Source organism: Microcebus murinus, chromosome 1 (genome assembly GCF_040939455.1).
Source record: "Microcebus murinus isolate Inina chromosome 1, M.murinus_Inina_mat1.0, whole genome shotgun sequence".
NCBI classification, from domain to species: domain Eukaryota; kingdom Metazoa; phylum Chordata; class Mammalia; order Primates; family Cheirogaleidae; genus Microcebus; species Microcebus murinus.
Window position 1 is genome coordinate 148,185,842 of NC_134104.1, and position 21,223 is coordinate 148,207,064.

Sequence of the window (21,223 nt, forward strand, 5' to 3'; positions counted from 1 at the left end):
ACAGGTGAAATCTCGGGCAAACCTTTTCTTGGATCAGTCTTTGAAGATGAATCCCACAGGACAACATGGCGGTGAACAAGGTCAACATGTACTGCTGAACTCTGCAGATGGCAGAGGCCAGGGAGTTTATCACCGAGTTCAGTCCCACCTTCTCAATAACATTCTGGAAGGCAGTAGGAGAATGGCGAGTGATTCTACACAAGGCCTACAGAGAAGGAGAACAGATCTGTCAGACAACTTTATGTGCATCAACCATTCCTCCAAAAGCTTTTTCTGTGCAATGGAATAGAAGGTGCTCCCCTTGCTCCTTTATTACTTATTTCGGCACAAGAAAGTTGGAAATTTTCAACATGCTTAAAAACAAAGCAATAATCCAGCTGCCAATAAAAACTCAAGTTGTTTTAAAACATTAGAAACTATTATAACCATTAAACTGATAATTCATAAGTCTATGTAGAAAAGCTTCCCTTTAAGTAATAAAACACATTCTTAAACACATTCTTTGTGTAGACAATGAACTAAGTGCTGAAAAAGTCATAAAAATTAATATCAAACATTTTATTGTTCACAATTTGAAGAACACTGAGAATATCTAAATATTATCTCATTTAATTCTCCTGACAACATATTTAAAAAGGTAGTATTATCCTTTTATAGATGGTAAAACTAAGGCATAGAGAGTCTAAGTAACTTACCCAAAGGTGTATAGTCCCCCTTGAATGTTGTCAGTGGCAGAACAGAAATTTAAACCAATATAGTCAGACCCCATAGCTATTCCTCAATTGCTCGCAGACTATTACACACGAAAATTATGATAAACTAACAGAAGTAAGAACTATTATAATAGACGTGGGCTCAATTATGCCCAGAAAGAAAAGAAAAGCAAGTGAACAAGGGCTACATAAAGAAGATAATGTTGAGGCAGTTTTTGAAGGGTAGGTGGGAAAGTGAGTAATGAAAACTCTAGCCTGAAAGAACAGAACAAGTACTCACATGGAGACACAAAGATGCAAAGCATGCTCTAGGAAGGGCGATCTGTCTGAGGCAATTAGAACATACACTGAGTGTAGGAAAGGAGGTATGCAGTAGGACAGAAGAAAACCTGATGATCCATCTAGCAAAGCAGGCTGGAGCCAGAGTTGGTCAACAAAGCTAGGAGCTTTAAATTTTATGCCATAAGCAAAGCGAAGCCCTCAAAAGTTAAGAAAAACAAAGAGGTGATGACATTTCATGTGTATGTGAGCGACTCCACAGACAGAAATAAACATAAGCTAAGAATAGTTTTATTTTTAAAAACTCATTATAATTAATGGCATTTACACTCCTTCTCCATGATTTATATTTTAAACAGATTTATAACCTTGATTAATAATGAAAAGATCAAATATAAGAAGAATTGTTAGAAATGTGATGTGAAGTGGAGTGGAGGGAGGGAGATATAAAAAGGTAAAAGACTTTCAAAAATATTTTCATTGTCATGAAAGACTTAGGAAAAGAATTAGACCTTTTTCCTGTCTCCAAGAATAACTTCCTTTAAAAGTTATTCCTATTGATAAAATAAGGAAAATATGTGCTGACTGGTATAAAACTCAATCTTTCTTCAAAATGAAATTCTTTAAAGTAAATGTTTTTACATAGTGCTAAACCTTATTTCCAATCTTTATGAAAATGCTAACGTGACTTTATCATAGCCTGAGAGGAAACAGTAAATACAACTGTCATCAGTGAAAATCTTGAAGGACCTTCTCCAGATGCTTCCTCTTGAGAATGGAACTGAGAGGCAGAAGGTAGAAAGGGGCCAAGAAGAGTCTTCAACCTTTTACGTCTGTGCTGCTAAAATCTTTCAAATGAATGTATATTATTTTTATAGCAATTTTTTATAGTTACATTCTAATGCCAATGACTACATTAGATATTTTTAAAATTATACCGAAATAAACATTTACACAAGAAAGTCTGCACTATTAATAATGTATTTACTGCCACTTCTGAAGTAAACAAATATACAAAATGTACCCCCAAAAATTAGAATTTGCAAAGCACTACATACTTTTCCCTAAAAATAAAAAGTATCCCTTTCCTTGTGGAACTATCATATGAGACACTTAAAAAAATTCTGTCTTGATTGATAATCACTTATTTCATTTCAACCATATACCAGGAATTTATATTCATTTAGAGATAGGTATATCAGAATGAAATTCCATCAAATAATTAAACTCTACTTTGGGCGCCTTTCAAATAATATTTCAGTCTCTCTTCTTTCTTCCCAGGGAGTTATAGATGGATAAAGTAGACATCGATGGTTTAGGAAATATAAAAGTAGGGTTCTTTGAATCTAAAATCCAAATTGTTTAAGTTTCAGTAGAAAAAAAGCAATAATAGCTGAAAATAGAAATATGAAAAATAAATCACTTTTTTTAAAAAACTGATTCTGATTGAAGAATTATGAAAGTATTTAAAACATATTTATAATGAATCTAAGAAAATTGCTATTTATGAAATAAAAATAGAATTATTTTCCTAATCCAAGTATTTTTTTTAAAAAAGCATTTTAAATGATGTCCCTAAAGAATTTTTCAAGCAAACTAGGATTCTCCCAACAGTGACTTCAACACAGCAAAACAATGTCTCATTAGCCCTGTAACAATTCTTAGAGGAACTGGCACAGCAAAACTGACTTTCTATTGATATAAAATCCCTAATTATCATGGGGAAATTTCTTGATGAAAGATTTGCCCAGACCACTTCTCAGTAGAATTCAAAAATATGAGGGCAACTAGAATGTCTCTTCTTCAGAATGCCACTCGAAAGCCTAACAAACTTTCCATTTTGAAAAGCTCATGGAGAAAATAATCTTTAATTTGCTTCTGAATTTCAAACTCAGTTGAGAGCTTTGGAGCAACTGAGAAGATGCACAGAGCCTTGACAGTACATTAGTGCTTATAGTTTGGGAATAAAAAAAATCAAATATCAAGTCTTACCTTCACTGATTCGGTTTTGAAATATTATACTTATTAAAAGAGTTTAAGATTATATTGTTAAAACCGGAAAGAACAGTTCCAGTTCAAAATTCACTTCAAAATGAACATTTAGTGTTACCTCTAGAATTTGAGTTTCCTTACAGTCTGTTTAATAAAAGCAGTTTCTAAGAAATAGACTCATTCAAAATTGAAGGCTGCATATCTATTAAAAACATGAATCACCAAGGAAGAAAAGGTTTAAGAACCGTTTTTGGTCTTTCAAATGATTTTTTGATGTCATATAAAATTACCGGGAGTTTTTTCAAACTACACATACTCTCATCTGACCCCTGAGAGATCTTAAGATGTATCAGAACAGAGGGAGGGGTGGATGGACAGAGAAGAGGAAGCAGCCAATGCTGCCTGAAAAGCTCTCCGCCAACCCCAACGAGAACCACTATCCTGCACACTTCACTTTTGACATCTTTTCATCTCAGCATATCAGTAACTATGATTACTCTCAGTTACCTCCCTCATGGAACCATTTTAATTCAACCTAACTCTACAGGTTTCTCTGGTTCCCACTATGGTTCCTACAGAGATTCCCTACAATTCCAATAATTCAGGGAATCACTTTTACCTATTCAATGCATTCCCCAAGTCAGGCCCACTCCCTCCAACTACCAATAGCCACCAACGTGGCCCCTCCTGAGTAGAGTAAGGGGAAGTTAGTCATCTTTTGCTCCAAGCCGCACCCGGTATTTTCTAAGAGCTCCAAGGTCTAGGGCAGTGGTTCTCAAACTTGAGCAGGCAAAAATCACCTGGAAGCTTGTTGAAATGTAGATTACTAGGCCTCTCTCCCCATTCTCCTCCCCCACCACCCCTGGAGATTCTGATTCAGTAGGTCTGGGTTAGGGCCCAAAAAACTACATTTCTAACAAATTCCCAAGTAATGTTGATGCTGCTAGCCTGGGGGCCCAGACCAGCATAGAGGAATCTATGGGGCCAAGAGATCAATAGGAGAAACGGGTCAGATAATCAGTGACAGAGGCAGTGAATACAGACAGTCGCAATGGGAACAAGGAGCAGGTTGCTGCCTCAGCACTGAGCAACGCTATCCCCCACCCGCTCAGCCATTCATTTGGTCAGCAGGTATCTACGGAGCTCCTACCATGTGCTCAGAAAAGGAACAAGCAGGGCTCCTATCTTCCTGGACACTGACACTCTAATGGGAAAAACTGTGCATAAGTAAAAGTTAAATAAATACAGCTGTGTTCATTAGAGGGGCAAGAACGGAGCCAGGGTCATCCTAACTGAGGAGGCGATACTTAAGCAGAGACCTGAAAGATGAGGAGTCGGCCACGTGACAAGCCAGCAGAGAGCATCCAGGAACAGGGAACGGCAAGGCGAAAGGTCCAAAGGCAGAAAAATTCTAGAAAATGTCTGACCATAAGTTTGGTTCAGACACAGTGAGTGAGGGAATGAGTGTCAGGAGATGAAACAAAAGAGGTAGGCAGGGGCCAAATCATGCAGGATCTTGAAGGTCAATTAAGAATTTTGATCTTTATCACCAAATGGGTCCAGGACACATTCCTGAGAGGTGAATATGGGAAAAGACATTGAGAAGGAAGTCTGGCGAGTACAGGACAGGTACAATTTTCTTAAGATTATCATTTCTTTTAGTTAGTATTTCTTTTAGTATCTACAAACAATGACCTCACGTAATATTCTGCCCTCCTTTTATACTATGCCACCCCCTTTTATATTAGCAGGACCTTTGTGGCCTATTTTTCTTTGTCTCCAACTAAAGAAGGGGGCCTGATGTTAATCTTTGCCCTCTACTCACATGTGAGACAGGCGGAGGCTCCCTCTTAATCTTTGCAAGAGAAGTCCTAACTTCCAGTCAAGAAGCCTGGTATCAAACTGAGAGAGACGTGAACAAAACTTAGCCCCAAATTTCAAGTTTACAACTGGGGCTTTCAAGTTTACAATTCGAGTTTACAATTTATAAGGCATCATTAATAAAATAAACATGACTAATTTACTAAGTAAAATGTGCTATCTGCTTTAAATATTAAACATTACCCTAAACCTAAAAGCACTCACCAATTCTTGACTTCTACCCTTGTACTTTGAATGAAGTATTATAAATCCCGCAAAAAAAAAAAAAAAAAAAAATGGAAAGCTTTGAAAAGCTTAAGCAGATAAGAGGAGGAGATGTGATTTTATGAAGGTCCCTTTGTGTAGATGATGGACTTGGTGGGGCATAACACTGCCCTTTGGAATACCATTTAGAAAGTTACTCCAGTGGTCCAGGTGAGAGATGGTGGTGGCCTGGATTATGGGGGTAGCTATACAGCCACAGAGAGGTGGACAGATCTGGAAGATGCCAAGGAATCAGCATCACAGGCTGGGTTGACTGGCTGGTTGTAAACAGCGAAGTGGAAGGAGTTAAAGGAAGAGAAGGTCCCCAAGATGACTTCTAGCCCTTTGAATTCCTTAACCCATGTTCTAACCTTCCCTCCCCATGTCAATATGTCTGTCTGAAGAAGGGGGACAATGAGGGAAAAGAGAGCACTGAGCCAAGGAGGGGCCCAGGAAGCACAGTGGCAGCAGCAAGGGAGACGGAGGGGAACTCGAGAAGAGGCAGCCAGAGTAGACGGGAGTTTGTTACGATATGGAAATAAGTTGACTGAGCAAATCGGCACATACATTGAGAATAACGGGAACCCGGGTTCTCTCGGAGAAGGGATTTACAAACATGGAAAGATGGAAGACTAAAAAGAATCCTGAGGTATTAAAATTATAATAGAAGTATCAATATAAATTCATGAGGGTTTTTTCCCAAATATGTACAATGACACATATTTAAAAAATATGAATGTGTATTATGGGTATATATATTTTATTTAGCTTTGAACATTGAGAAGGCCTAGAAACAATGCCCACCACCCTCACCCCCAGCAATGAACACAAAGAGCAAGCAAATCTTCATCTCCCAATACTAAGGATTTCTTGGAGAAATGACTGATTCTGGGCTGGTGCAGGAAATGTAGAAAATGAGCGCACAACACTATGGTGTGCGAAGGTAAGGAAGTGCTCCAACAGTGACAGAAATAGGTAAAAGGACACAGAAGCCAGCTTCAAGGGATCCCCCTGGCCAAATCTGGGATGATTTGAGCACTTAAAACAATAAATAGATCACACTACAACTCACAGAATAAAATACATATCTGTGAGTCCATAATGATATAAATACATACATACATAAATGCAGGAGAAGAGACAGTGCGTCCTCAAAATAGAATTCCAATTAAGGCACACGGCCTCATTTAGTATAGCTCATGATCAATACAAACAGAATGGCGTTTACATTTTTAAAGGGTTATTAAAAGCAAAACAAAAAGAATACAGAGACTGTATGTGGGCTACAAAGCCTCAAATTTTTATTGTCTTGTCTTTTATAGAAAATATTTGTCCCTAATGTAAAAGGAATAATACAAATGACAATCACATGGCAACCACAATCAAGGTATCTGGTACAGTTACGAGTCATCAATGAATACTGTAGAGATTTAATGAGGAAACACCAGACAGACCCAAGTCGAGCCTCACCCTACAAAATAAAAGCTCTGTACTCTTTAAAACTGTAATGACATGAAATAAACAAAGACTAAAGGATTGTGTCAGACTGAAGGAGACTAAAGAGCTATAAAAACAAAATACAACACATGCTCCTGAATAGGATCCTGGAGCAGGAAAGGAAAAGAAAACATTATTGAGGCAATTGGCAAAATTTCAGTTAAAAATTAATGATTCAGATGAATGCTAAGAACAAAGTATAAGAAAAGCCCAAGGTGAAAGAGCCAAGCGTGATGAGTCAGATGAAGAAAAGAAGGACTAGGTATGAGACTTTGGTAAGAACAATTGGAAAAACTTAAGCAAGAAAAGAAGCCAAGTACAAAGATGAAAATGATAGCATAAATCCAATTAAAGCAAGACAGGTTTTTTTTTAAAGGCCCAGGATTAAAATGGATGCCTTAAAATATGATTCCAAGATGCCTCGAGAAAGTTCACTGGTATACTTTGTAACTCTGATACTTTTTCTGATAATTTCTATAATTGTTAATACCATAATTAGCTGTGTGATTTTTTTAAAATGTTGAAAACATGTGGCCCCTGAAACAGATGTGTGTGTGTGTATGTGTGTGTGCATGAGATAAATGTCATATGTCCTTTATCATATTCAGGAAGCAGGATTTTTAATTCCTTGATTTTTAAGATTATATAAGTAACAGAACTGAAAAATATCATAAATATCCAGAGGATTTAGCAACATGAAAGTCATTAGTAACCTTATCAAGATCAACTTCGGTGGCATTTTTAGGACAGGTACCAGATTGGACCGAGGAGGAAACGAGGGGGTGGGGGGCAGAAAGGAGCAACGGTGTGTAGAGACAATTCTTTAAAGAGGCATGGCTGTGAAGGGGGGCTGTGCAGCCTGGGGACTGTTGACATGTTTGTGTGTGTCCTGTGTTGTTTTGTTCTGTTTTTAATGGAGCAAATTAAAGAACACCTGAATGCTGACTAGAAGGATCTAGTAGAGAAGGGGAGATTTGAAACATAGGAAAGGGCAAAAATAGCCATTTTTAATCGCAAGTAAGGTTCCCAAGAAGGGACCAGGAAGAAAATTTGGAGAAACACGAAGAGGTTTATCTCTGACAAAAGGAAGGACAACTTATCCATTGTACTAGGAGGGAAAGAACTGAGAGAAGATAGGTGTGCATGTTAACAGGTATACTTACAAGGCAGAAGGAATGCCTTTGCATGTCCCCATTGCATGTCTTTATTTTTCCCTGGGCAGCAGGGGGCAATTCATTTAGTGAGGATGCAGGGTGAAAGTGTGGGACTGGAGGTTTAAGGAAAGAACGTAAGGTGTGAAACTGCCCCAGAGAGAAGTACAAGAGTGAGCTGAGCAGAGGTACGGCGAGGGTGCCATATAATGTGGAGAGCCCAGATTGGTAATTCAAAGATTACCAATTGGTAATTCAAAGAGGTATTTAAATAAATCATATGAGATTGGTAATTCAAAGAGGTATTTAAATAAATCATATGAGAGAGGGTTATATTTGTTCAACAGAATATTAAATTGATACAAGCGTATTAACATAGCATCATAATTATTCTGAATACCAAGTCATTATAACCATGTGAGCAAAGTAATAAACAACCAATCAAAACACAAAAACTGCAAAACCACAGATGCCTGAACGTTAAAATAAATTCATCTGAACCATATGAGATATCCATTTAACACAAAATCTGAATGAGGGCACTAACAGGAAAAGTCAGGGAACATTAAAAATATAACAAACCAAATCCTGTACCCTATCTACTGCCAGTTTTCCACTACCATCTCCAGATAGTTTTTGAAACCATAATGTCCTAACAAGGTCCTGTTGGAATTCCCTGACAGTCCCAAGGTTTTCCAGACCCAGTTTTTAAAATTCTGCTTTAGGAGAAAATCAAGTCATTGCTTTCACCAACTATTATTACTCTGAGATTTCAGTTTCCTAGCTATTCAATTAAATTTATGCGGGTACATTTCTTCACACTTGGTGTTTAAATATACCCCGATATATCCCCAAAATATGCTCTGTCTTACCGATATTGCTGTTATCCTAAGAGAATCAACAGTAGAATGTCTGAATAGGTACCACAAAACGGGTCCAATTTCTCCTGTAATAAAGCCCTGGGCTTGAGCAGAAAAGGTAGTACAGACATTTTCAATAATCTTTGCTGCCATGTGATTCACAACACGTTCTTCCTAGAGAGAGACAGAACAGGGAGATTAAAAGAATATTAGTGAAATGAGAAATGCATACATGTCATTTTTTCATAACCTCTGCAAATAATGTTATTAATATGATATCAGGACTATATCATCTGCCCCTGGATGCGTTCAGGCATCCTAAAAGGTATGGCAACTCTTTCAGATTATTATAAAACTACCACAAATAATCATTTCATTATTTACTAGCAAGCTAGCATAACATAATTCTATACATATTTTAATAAAAATGCTGAAATAGTCTGTAAAATAAACAATATAACAGAAAAATTGCAAAATGATTTTAAAAATCATAAGGAACAGGAAGAATAATCCTCAGATCACTCATGCCTAGGAATAATTTGTCTACCAATCAGCCAGAGTAGAAAAATCACCTACATGTAGGACATCAAGGAGCGCCTTAAAATGATACTGCCGCAGTGGTGTGACCAAATTAACCCTAGACTAAAAACTATTCTGGATGGCCCTAACAGTACTTAAAAGTTAGCTTCAAAAGAAACAAACTGTTTTTAGGTAATATAAATGAGTCCAAGAAAAAGCCCAAAAGTACCAGAATACCAAAAAAAAAAAAAAATCAGCATGCAACAATATAAAATTCAGTGTGTTTGACATCTAAATTAAATATTACCAAGGAGGCAAAGAAGCATGCAAATATGACTCATCAGAAAAAAAACTACAGAAAGGATGATAGAATCAGTAGAGAGATATTAAATGGCCATTATAAATATGGTCCATATACTCAAGAGGAAACCATAAGGAAAAAAACAGAAGGCATGAAAACGGCCCAAATCAAAAGTCTAGAGACAAGTTATGCAATGTCTTATAGGAAAAATACAGTGGATAGGATGAACGGGTTTGACACTGTAGACTAAATGATTAAACTTGAAGACACGGCAATTAGCAGTAAAAAAACTATCCAAAATAAACATAGAAAGAAATAAGACTAAAAACAGGAGGGCTGGGGACAGCGAGCATCAGTGGATTGTGAAACAGCTTCAAAAGATCTAATATACGTGTAGTTAGAATTCTAAAATGGAGGGCAGAAAAAATATTTGAAATACTGGCTGAAATTTAAGATTCGTGAAAACTAATAACTCTACTCCTAAGAAACTTCAATGAGCCCTAAGAAGAAGAAACAAAGACATATATCACACCAAGGTACACCATAATCAGGCTGCTAAAAAACAGTAATGTACAAAACACCTTAAAAGCAGTTAGAGTAAAAAGACACATTCCATGGAGAGGAACAAAGATAAGGATGGCAGGAAATTCTCATCAGAAACAATACAAATCAGAAGATAGCAGAGCAGTATCTTGAAAGTATCGAAAGAAAAAAAAGATAACAGTCAACCTACAAATCCCAACAATGATATCTTTCGAAAACAAAGGCAAAATGAACTCTTCTGATGTGGGAAAGCTGAGCAAATTCATGACAGGCAGAACTGCACGACAAAAATATTAAAGGAAATCCTTCAGGCAGAAGGAGAATGATATTGACAGGAAAACTAGATATATAAAAAAAAAAAAAGAATAAAAATGGTTAATATGTAAGTATAGTAGACTGTTTTCCTTCCTTTTTGAAGCTCTTTATAACATAGCTGTTTAAAGCAAAACTAACAATGTGTTATGAGGCTTACAACATGTAAAATCTATGACAAAAGTAGAACGGCTAGAAGTACTACATTATTCTACTATAAGGTTCTTATATGTATTAATAGTTCTTATGAGCTTGTATATCATTATATAAATAAGGTTCTGGGCGAGGTAGGGTGGCTCACACCTATAATCCCAGCACTTGGGGAGGATCTCTTGAAGCTGGTTCGAGACCAGCATAGCAACAAAGCTAGACCTTAGGCTTACAAAGTATCAAAAAAAAATTAGCTGGGGGTGGTAGCACATGCCTATAGTCGCAGCTATTCAGGAGGCTGAGGCAGTTAGATTGCTTTAGCCCAGGCATTCAAGGCTGCAGTGAGCTGTATCAGGCCACTGCACTACAGCCTGGGTGACAGAGCGAGATCCTGTCTCTAAAAAATACTACTAATGATAAGGTTCTGCCATACAGTTTTAATATTACATAAGGTTCATGTATGTTATATATGAATCTGTAAAACGTTATTTGAAGGTCAATGTAATAAATTAGAGGCATACACTAGTTTAAAAAGATGTATAATAACCAGCCAATAAAGGAGATAAAAAGTCAGTAAAGACAGAGAAGACTTGCATAACTCTATCAACCAACTTTGACATTTACAGAACATTCCACTGAACAAAAGTAGAAGAAACATTGTTTTTAAAATCACATGAAACCTTACCAAAGTAGAACATGTTCTGGGCCATAAAAAACATCTCAGCAAACTCCATACTCACAAATTAATTTGAGATGAATCACAAACTTAGATGTAAAAGTTAGAACCATAAAGCTTCTAGAAGACATCATAGAGTATCTTGACTACCTTGAGGTAGGCCAAGCTTTCTCAGGCAAGACAAAAAGATATTAAGCATAAAAAAAGGATTAAACATCAAAATTTTAAATTTCTGCTCATAATGACACCATTAAGCCTCATAGTGTCTCAGACCAGGAAAAACTATTTACAAATACACATATATATCTGAGCATTTTATATTACATCAATTATACCTTAATTTAAAATATTAAAAAATATACTAAAGAATTATATGTATAATATTCTACATTTACTCATCAGTATACATATATACATATGTAAATGTATAAGTAAAGGAAGGGCAAAAAAGATATACAACACTCTGTTAATGATGATTATCATAGGTATGGGTTGTGAGGAGGGGGAATCCACTAATTCTACTTTAGACATTTTTGCATTGTTTGCATTGTTATAGTATATGTATATTACTTTCTCAATCCAAATTTATGTATTTTTCATGTAAGAAGATTTTTAAAATGAGAAAATATTGAGCTATATCTAATTTCAAGCCACGCTTTTGCACTGTACTAGCTATGTATCCTTGGGCATTTTCATCTCTGTGCTTCAGCTTCATTATCTATAAAATGGAGATAATAAAACTCAAGGCAATCCGAGAATTAAATAAGACAGCATATATGAACACAATCTTGATCATGAAAAGTAGTAAATTCTCAATAAATGTTAGCTTTTCTTCCTATTAATATAGCATAATGCATGAACTATAAGATTGCTAGAAATTTTAAACACACTTCAATTTCTCAAACTTCAACACATTTCATTTCTCAGACTGAGCATCAGAAAGAACTCTTCCTTCTCATCTTCCCATTCCTGTGTTTCCTTCCATGTGGCCAGAATAAATTAATACAACACTTCCACCTTCTCTGTTCCTTCATTCATTCTGCTTGTGGAAAATAAAATGTGTCATCCATTTGTCAAATTTGGAAACAATGAACTGGACATGCCTAAATGCTCAGCTCTTCTTCCTTCTCCCTTGAGGACAGGCCCACCCACAGAATTGTATTCTCATATTCCCCAGTTATAAGTCTTACCTGGACAGGTACCCCACGTGGAGAGTGCTGCTATACCTGGGGAATGCTAAGTGTCCTTAATGTGGGGGTCCAATATATGGAAACCTATTTGTGCCCACAGATATAAGCTACGTCCTCCACCCTAGTTCTCATTATATACAAATATGATACTTTCTCCCAAATGCCCTGTTCTTTGTCTTATTTCTCATGAAGTTCTAAAACCTCTCCCCTGACTGTAAGGGGGAAATGTGCTACTTACAGAGGCCCTCTCAAATATCTTCACATGTCACACTTGTCAGTCAATTCCTAAGAGAACCAATTCCTAGTACTAGAAAATCACAATTATTTTAGCACGTAGGTTGAAAGGGGCCGTGTGTCATCCCAGCGCTCTATAAACTCAGTGAGATTGTCAGGCCAATTCAACTTGCTACCACGTGAAATAAGTGACCCTAGACCTTGGATTCCCCAAGGGACACCATCAAAGTCATAAGATCAGTGGTATTCTGTGCTTAATTAACACTTTGGAGGGGATAACTGGATTAAACCAATGCCTATTATTTAAATCAAAGGCCTATTTCATCATATCATGATAATAAAAGCTATGATTATTAGAAAAATAGGTGCGCTTATTAATGAAGAGCTGTACTATGTTTAGTGTTAAATAGATCTAATGCACTGTAGGCAGTCTTGAAAAGAAAGTTTTGCTACCAATGTAATTGTAGTCTACATGCCTACTTTTCCGATAAAGAGCACCAAAATCAATATCTAAAATATTGACATTAATTATTTTCACATTGGTACATTGATATTTCCTCTAAAGGCTTCAAGGAACCTCAGGGTTTATTTTACACAGTTTACTGCTTTAGTAACTCACTGAACCAAGAATATGGGATTTCTCAATTCCTGAAAGATACTGGCCAAGATACCTAGACAACTCTATCCCTTTGAAAGCAACTAAAAATACTAGATATAAAATAAGAAAATGAACAAACAAACCTTCTTAAAAACATCTGTAAACTGGCACCAAATTCTGAAGCCAGCAACTGTGTAAACAAGAACCCTGAGAGGTGCCTAGAATACTGAGGCTGATGTTTGCCCTGAGAGCATTCATCCAATAAGGTGAACAAGAAAATGAGAGCAAGGCTAAGGGCCCATCGTAGTGGTAAGTGAAATAACGAATCCTCTACCCAGACCCAATTAAAATAGGAGATCCCAGTAACTACAACTAAGTATAACACACATGAACAAGAAATAACTCCCCCATCTCCCTATCTGCCAATCTGAGTTGGGCAGTGACAGTGTATTTGACATTGACAGTGGCTCACGCCTGTAATTCTAGCACTCTGGGAGGCCGAGGTGGGAAGCCCGTTTGAGCTCAGGATTTCAAGACCAGCCTGAGCAAGAGCGAGACCCCCGTCTCTACTAAAAAAACTAATTGGCCAACTAAAAATATATAGAAAAAATTAGCTGGGCATGGTGGCGCATGCCTGTAGTCCCAGCTACTTGAGAGGTTGAGGTGGGATTGCTTGAGCACAGGAGCCTGAGGTTGCTGTGGGCTAGGCTGATGCCATGGCACTCTAGCCAGGGCAACACAGTGAGACTCTGCCTCAAAAAAAAAAAAAAAAGGCACAGTTGGTCTGACAGCTGACTTCCCAGCAGCAACACCTGCAGCCAGAAGACAGTAAAATAGTATATCCAATTGCTAATAGAAAGTATTGTCAACCTATAATTATATTCACAGGAAAATTATGTTTCAAAAACAGCAGCAGTAGAATCATCACAAAAATAAAAGGAATTAGAAAAAAAGACATGAAGAAAAAATAAGTATAAAGCAGATGAAACAAACAGCACAAAGTAAGATGGCAGCTACAAAGACAATCATGCCAACAATTACAATATATGTAAATGGACTAAATACTATAGTTAAGAGAAAATGATTACATATGGCATTCTCTGTAACCATAATACCGTTAGGCTAAAAATAATAAAAAGTTAAGAAACCAGAAGGGCAGGTATTAAATGAAAAAGAAATAGAAGAGCTATAGATTTTGTTAAGCATACAAAGTGTGTAACAGGTAAAAAACAGTCAAAGGAATATGAAAATTTACATAGAAATCCAACCAATATAAATCCCTGAAAGGTATTACTACTGATACTCTATCAGTTCTTACGTGCCGAGCCAAACGCTGGGGCCTCCTCTGTGCGTGTAACTGCCGTAGGAAGAGAGGCAGCACAAACCCCACCCACCCCTGCAATGAAAATGCCGCACTCTATGTGTTTCCTATGCTACCAACTCTTTGGAAGCTGTTCTACCCCACTCATTGCTTCCCTCACACCATTCTCAACTGTTCACTTCAAGACACACTGGATAACTCCACACCTGGTAAGCTATCCTATTAATATCAGCCTTCAAAAAGCTATGAACTTTCGAGTTATTAGATTCATAGTGATAGTCAAAAGAAAGAAAACTGCATTGTTCCTATTCCATACACGTTTCCCACCTTCACTGCATAAAAGGCAAGTGGAATTATGAGCACCCACAGAGAACATGATGCTGATTGGCATGTGTACTTCTTCATTAGGAAGATTAAACTTAGATTGCAATTACAAATACAGAAAATAAAACTGTACATTTTAGCTCTTATCAAAAGCCAATAATCTTAATTCATTTCTCTCTTTGTTTTAGGTGACCAGTAAAACATTTCAAAGATAATGCATGTAATGGCTAACATTTATAGTACTTCTTTTTAATTCAATCTCCATCTCTTCAAATTAAATATATAGATGATTTGCCACTGGTTTTCTAAGAACAAAGAGATCTAATTAAAAAATGAAAATGAAATTCCCTTTTAAAAGAATTTTGTTACATAAAAATTATCTAATAAGCTATTGTTCAGAAATGAATAATAAACCAGTTTATTTTTTGAATCTCGCATTTTTAAATACAACCTATGCCAGGTGTTAGTTCAGCACCCGTAATTATACAGACTATTATGCAAGCTAAAAAAAAAAAAAGAGAGATGTGGTTGATTAGGTACAAATATACAAATTAATCTTCTCTAAACACATGGAAATTCTAGGAGCTGTTTACAGCATTCCTAGGTGCACTGCAGAGCAGGCTGCTACGCACATAGAGAAAATAACACCTCAAGGGAAAAAAAAACAACTTTCTCAGGCTCCCTATTGCATACACATATGGAACGTATGTCATGTAAAATCAATGCCAAATATTCCTGAGATCAACACAGCAATGATCCCAAGGAGGGGACCGTTCTTCACTATTCTGCACAGACATGAAGGTCAAAGCAGCAGAAAGGAAAGTCATCAGCCAGGGCACAGGTCAGGGGTCCGACTCAAGGGGGCTCCAGTCAGAAGTACGTGGAAGATCACCAAGCATAGGTTTTTGGTTTTTTTTAAACAGGAAACACCACCAAGTAGAACCCCCAGGGTTTGGTCAATATCAAGCCTTTAAAGAGTAGCACACCTAGGACGACTAAAGCCCACATCTTCTAAGTCCCAACTCCAGGTCTCTGAAATGCCAGCACTACTTCCGAAACGACTCAGTGTCATCATGGATACCTTTTCTTTTACGCTGCCACAATCTTTTCTCAACAACTAGACCAGACCTTCCTTTTTGTGGGTTCCACCAGAAGTCTCTCACTCTAAATACTTCTCCTCTTTCCACCTGAGCATTTACATCCATAACAAGGACAAAAACATGGAACATCTCTCTCACCATTGTAAAAATTACAGAAACCATGTTCATAAAACAGGTTCGCCTGTTTGGAAAAGGAGGTCATAATTTCTTAGGCAACCGAAAAAAGAGAAAACCCACTGAAAATTACGTTAACACACTCATTACAGTTTCAGTCTAAGATGATAGCTTTTTCTCCAAAAGCTCAAGTCACAATATGACACAAGATACAGTAAGGTCTGTGGCCAAATAACTTTGAAAATGTTACATACAATATCCCCTTGAGTAGATTCATAATTTAAAGCTCTGAAAAGTACTAGAAACAAACAAAACTGTCCAACCTTGTTCAGCTCAATATGGTCCAACTGTAAACTAAAATAAAATCTTAAGCCCCCCCCTTAGAGGACTAAATGGACCCCCCTTCTTGACCAAAGAGACCCCCCCCAAAAAAAAAACCTTAAAGCTGAGTTGCCAGACATGAGAAGAGCAGAAGGGAGGTCAGACACATCTAGTTATGCCCTGCACCTTTTGAAGTTATTCTTTGTAACAATAAAATATTAATGCAAAATCATTAACAAGTCTAAGGCCACGTAAGACAAAGGTTAAACCACATCTGTAGGTCATCAATTTACTTAACCGATCATCTGAGAATCCGTATATACCCAGTGGAGTGTCTATGATTAGCAGACTTCCTTAACTTAAAACATTCCAAGCCTTTAGACAAAGCTTCATATCTTTAACCAATTACAAATCAAAGAATCTTTAAACCCACCTATAATCTGTAAGTCTCCACTTCAAATGTCCTGCCTGTCTGAGCCAAACGAATGTACGCCTTCCGCGTATTGATTTATGACTTTACATATAACTCCTGTCTCCCTAAAATGTATAAAACCAAACTGTAACCCAGCCAAGGTGAGACCACTTGCTCAAGGCTTCATGGGCGTGCCTCTCCCAGCCATGGTAGCACATATTTGACTCAGAAAAAAACTCTTTATTTCAAAGAATTTGAGTTATTTTCCATTGACACAACTTATCTGGCTAGAAAACCCTTCACTCGCATAATATTTAATAAACATCCCATGACAAAGCAAGTTTTCTATGAATAACAAAAAAATAATTTAAAACTAAAATTGCCTTCTAAGAAGAGGTCTACATACCAATAAAATGAAGAAGTAAAATTTCCATATTGTTCTCTTCCCAATGCAGAGACTGGAAGGAAAAGGAAAAGGGGTAACAACCAGAATCAATAGCCCATGTTCAACAAGGCACGCTACTAGGTTTTGAATGTGAGGAAAAAGGGGGGAGAATAAGTTAAATAAAAGAACATCTCAATAGATGTAAAAACAAGAGAAACAGCCCAACAATTTAAACATACTAATCCACAGAACTATACATTTAATGGTTAAAATGGTCAATTTTATGTTACACCTATCACCACAATTTTTTAAAAAGAGATAAATAGAACAGACCACATTCTTGATAAGGCAGTGCAACTTTATTTCAACAAAGGTAAGAAAAAAAGCAATAAAATCCCACCCACCTGAAAAGGTTTAATTCATCTAATTAACAACCCAAATTGAAGACAAAATTTAAAATTAGAAATAGGGACTATCTATAAAATAACAATAATGGAAACACCAATGCCAAAACTAATGGGCTATAGCTAACACTAGGTTGAAGGGGAAGTTCACAGCCTTTAATGACTTACTAATGGCACAAGGAACAAACAAAGCAAATGAAGTTACAAAACAACAATGAAAGCTGAAGTACAGAACTAGGGATTGAAAAAAAAAACATTTCTCTTTCCCAATAAATGAAGACGGGACAGTGCCTTTCCCATACCCAGCCAGTATATAATATATGAAGACGTTTCATAAATTTTAACTGAAAAGTATTGGACCTCTACTGCAGAGTATTAACTTAATAAACACATTAGCTGAACTTTAATCAGTTGTCATCTTACCCCAGTTTTTTTTCTAAATCAAATGTGTCATTCTCTTACTGTTAATGTTTTCATAGAGAAGGCTTTCCATTTTATGCTAATATCAATTACATCTCCTCAAATGTATTTATAGGTATATTCTCAATCAACATCCCAACAGGTGAACTCAAAAAGTTGACTGGAGAAATTATGCGCAAGGGAAAAAGAGCAAAAATGGCTAAGAAACTTTCAATAAAAGATTATATTGGTAGGGCAAAACTTCCCATATATTAAAAATATATGTCTAAAAGGCAGACTATTGATTCAGATGGCATGGCACAGAGACAGATGAAGAGGCCAACAGAACCACAGTCCAGGAAGAGAGGTGCACAGACCTATACATAGCACTACATACAAAAAACAACGACAAAAAGCTCTAAGTGGGAAAAGGAAAAATAAAACTTTCAGAAGAAAATACAAGAGACTATCTTAATGATGTTGGAGGCAGGAAACATTTTTTAGACACAAAAAGCACAAATCATAAAGCGACACAATTATAAATTTAGCTACATTGAAATTAAGAACTTCTGCCTATCAACAGACAACGTAAAGAAAACGAAAGGCCCAGCCACAAATTAGGAAGTATCTGCAACACATATCAACAACAAAAATATTAATATCCAGAATACATATAAAATTCCTATAGGTGGACTGCCATGACATCTGTAATTTTTCAAACCGTTCAGAAAATAAACAAATGAATAAATGCACATGTGTACGGATACACACATACAGTACAGCAAAGCAAATAGGGCAAAATATTGACAACTGTTGAATCTATGTGATGAAAACAAAGGTGATCATTACAGTTTTCTCTCCTTTTCTAATGTTTAAACATTTTATTTACAATAGGTTGTAAAGGGTAGAATTCCTACAAAGCAATAGAACAAACAGGTTTAAGACTTGATAAGCACATTTCAAAAGAGGAAACCCAAAAAACCAAACAGAAAAAGATGGTGATCCTCATTAGTAACCAGAGAAATGCATATTAAAACTATTTTAAGAAACCACTTAATGCCCATCAGACTGACAAAGATTTAAAGTCTGACTATGCCAAATGTTTAAGAAGATGTGAGATTAATGGGTACTCACATAACCTGCTGGTGTGAGTATAAATTGATGTATACACATGGGTGTGTGTACATACACACACATACATATATACAGAGAGAGGGGCATATTCCAACAACATACAGTGGTACAAATGAGTTACAGTTTACATAATCAGCAGTATCAATCTCAACCTAGCTTTAAGCAAAAGAATTAAGTCTGGAAGGAGTATGGTGCCATTCTGTTTACAAATAGTTCAGCATTAAGAACCAACAAATTTAATGTTTAGCAATACTTCACAGATGGAAACACTATAAAGAAAAACTTGAGAATGTTTATCACCAAAGAATAATGGTTACACCCTGAAAGAAAGGATAAGAGGCAGTCCAGAAGGGAGAGAGAATTCTCTAGGTTATCTGCCCATGTGGGGGTTTTTGTTTGGTTTGGTTTTTTTTTTTTCCCCTCAAATTACGGGGACACAAACATTTTGGTTACATGATTTGCTTTTATGCAGTTTGAGTCAAAGTTATACTTTTCTGTACATGGGGTAAATTTCACAAGAAACTCCATCCTCTTAAAAAGAGTATTTTCAACTATATATATATATATACACACATTTTATATACTTTTCTGTACATGAGGTATATTTCATAAGAACCTACATTCAGAAATCTCAGTAAGTTCTGAAAAAATGGTTCTCTACATAGAAAAAAGTTTTTAAATTGTTGAAAAGGCTTAAAAATTATTTTACCTAAACTATGCCTTGAATGCATTAGACAAATATGCTATTTTAAGAACTGCTATCATTGAATTGTTTTTGTAAAAAAAGCAAGCCTTTTTTATGGATAATAATCACCACCTAATTTATCTGTTTCGTATGGACAATGTCAGTGTATATGCTGCCAAAGCACATGCTTAACTGCTTTTCAAATACATGATATAAAATTTTTATAAATTATAGAGCTGTAGACATTCCCTCTCTTATGAAAAACATGCAAGACTTGCCACATATACCAAGGCAATAAAAGGCAACTATGTTACTAAAATACAAAACTATTATTATTTTATAGTTATTAACAATTATGTGGCAATAACAATACACATGAACATAAAACATTATTCTTCATATTCTATGCCCAATGAAAAATGAGAGGAGGGGCAGGAAAGAGATTTTAGATAAAAGATACAACCTCAGGGATTAGAATTAATCATCTTTTACTCTAATATCTAAAGTTTTAAAAATTGAAGATGAAGAGTTTCTAGAATTTTTTTAAGCAACTGTACATATTTATGGGGTACATGTGACATTTTAATACATGCATACAATGTGTTAATGGTCAAATCACAGTAATTGGATACATATGCATCACCTCAAACATCTAGCATTTGTTTGAGAACATTCCAAATCTTCTCTTCCAACTATTTTGAAATAAACAATAAATTACTGATAACTATAGTCACTCTATTATGCTATCAAACACTAGAACAAATTCCTTCTATTTAACTGCATTTTGGCACCCATTAACCAACTCTTTTTCATTTCCCCCTCCACCATACCTTTCCCAGCCTCTTAACCACAATTCCAGTTCCATGAGATCAAATTTTTTAGCTCCTACGTGAGAATATGCAATATTTGCCAGTGTCTGGCTTATTTCACTTAACATAATGTCCTCCAGGCCCCATCCATGTTGTTACAAATTAACAGGATATCATTCTTTTTTATGGCTAAAAAATATTCCATTGTATTCCATATATATAATACTATAGCATGCAAATATTTTCTCCCATTCTGTAGGTTGTCTGTTCACTCTATTGATTCCTTCCTTGGCTGTGCAGAAGCTTTTTCATTTGATCAGGTCCCATTTATTTATTGTTGTTGTTGCTGTGATTGTCGTTGGGGTCGTCTTCATAAATTCTTTGCCTAAGCAATATCTGTAAGAGTTTTTCCAGCAGTTTCTTCTAGAATTCTTATAGTTTCATGTCTTAGGTTTAAGTCTGTTATCTATTGTGAATTAATTTTTGTGAGGGATGAGAGGTACAGATCCTTCTACATGTGGCCATCCAATTTTCCCAGCACCATTTATGGAATAGGGTCTCTTTTCCCCAGTGTATGTTTTTGTCTGTTTTGTCAAAGATCAGACAGTAAAATGAGGATGGTTTTTATCTGGGTTCTCTGTTGTGATACACTGGTCTATGTCTTTCTTCTTGTACC

General features: G+C 36.2%; 1 protein-coding gene across 2 annotated transcripts in view; it reads right to left on the minus strand.

Annotated features, from left to right (window-relative positions):
• The window catches only part of ULK4 (unc-51 like kinase 4), a 541,908-nt gene that overhangs the window by 413,241 nt on the left and 107,444 nt on the right, over positions 1 to 21,223 (minus strand). For both annotated transcript variants that reach the window (XM_076006616.1, XM_020284578.2), the window contains exons 20-21: positions 8,629 to 8,790; positions 23 to 205 (exon numbers count right to left, since the gene is read on the minus strand). In XM_076006616.1, coding sequence (XP_075862731.1) covers positions 23 to 205; positions 8,629 to 8,790 — 345 coding nt within the window. The remainder of the gene's footprint in view (positions 1 to 22; positions 206 to 8,628; positions 8,791 to 21,223) is intronic.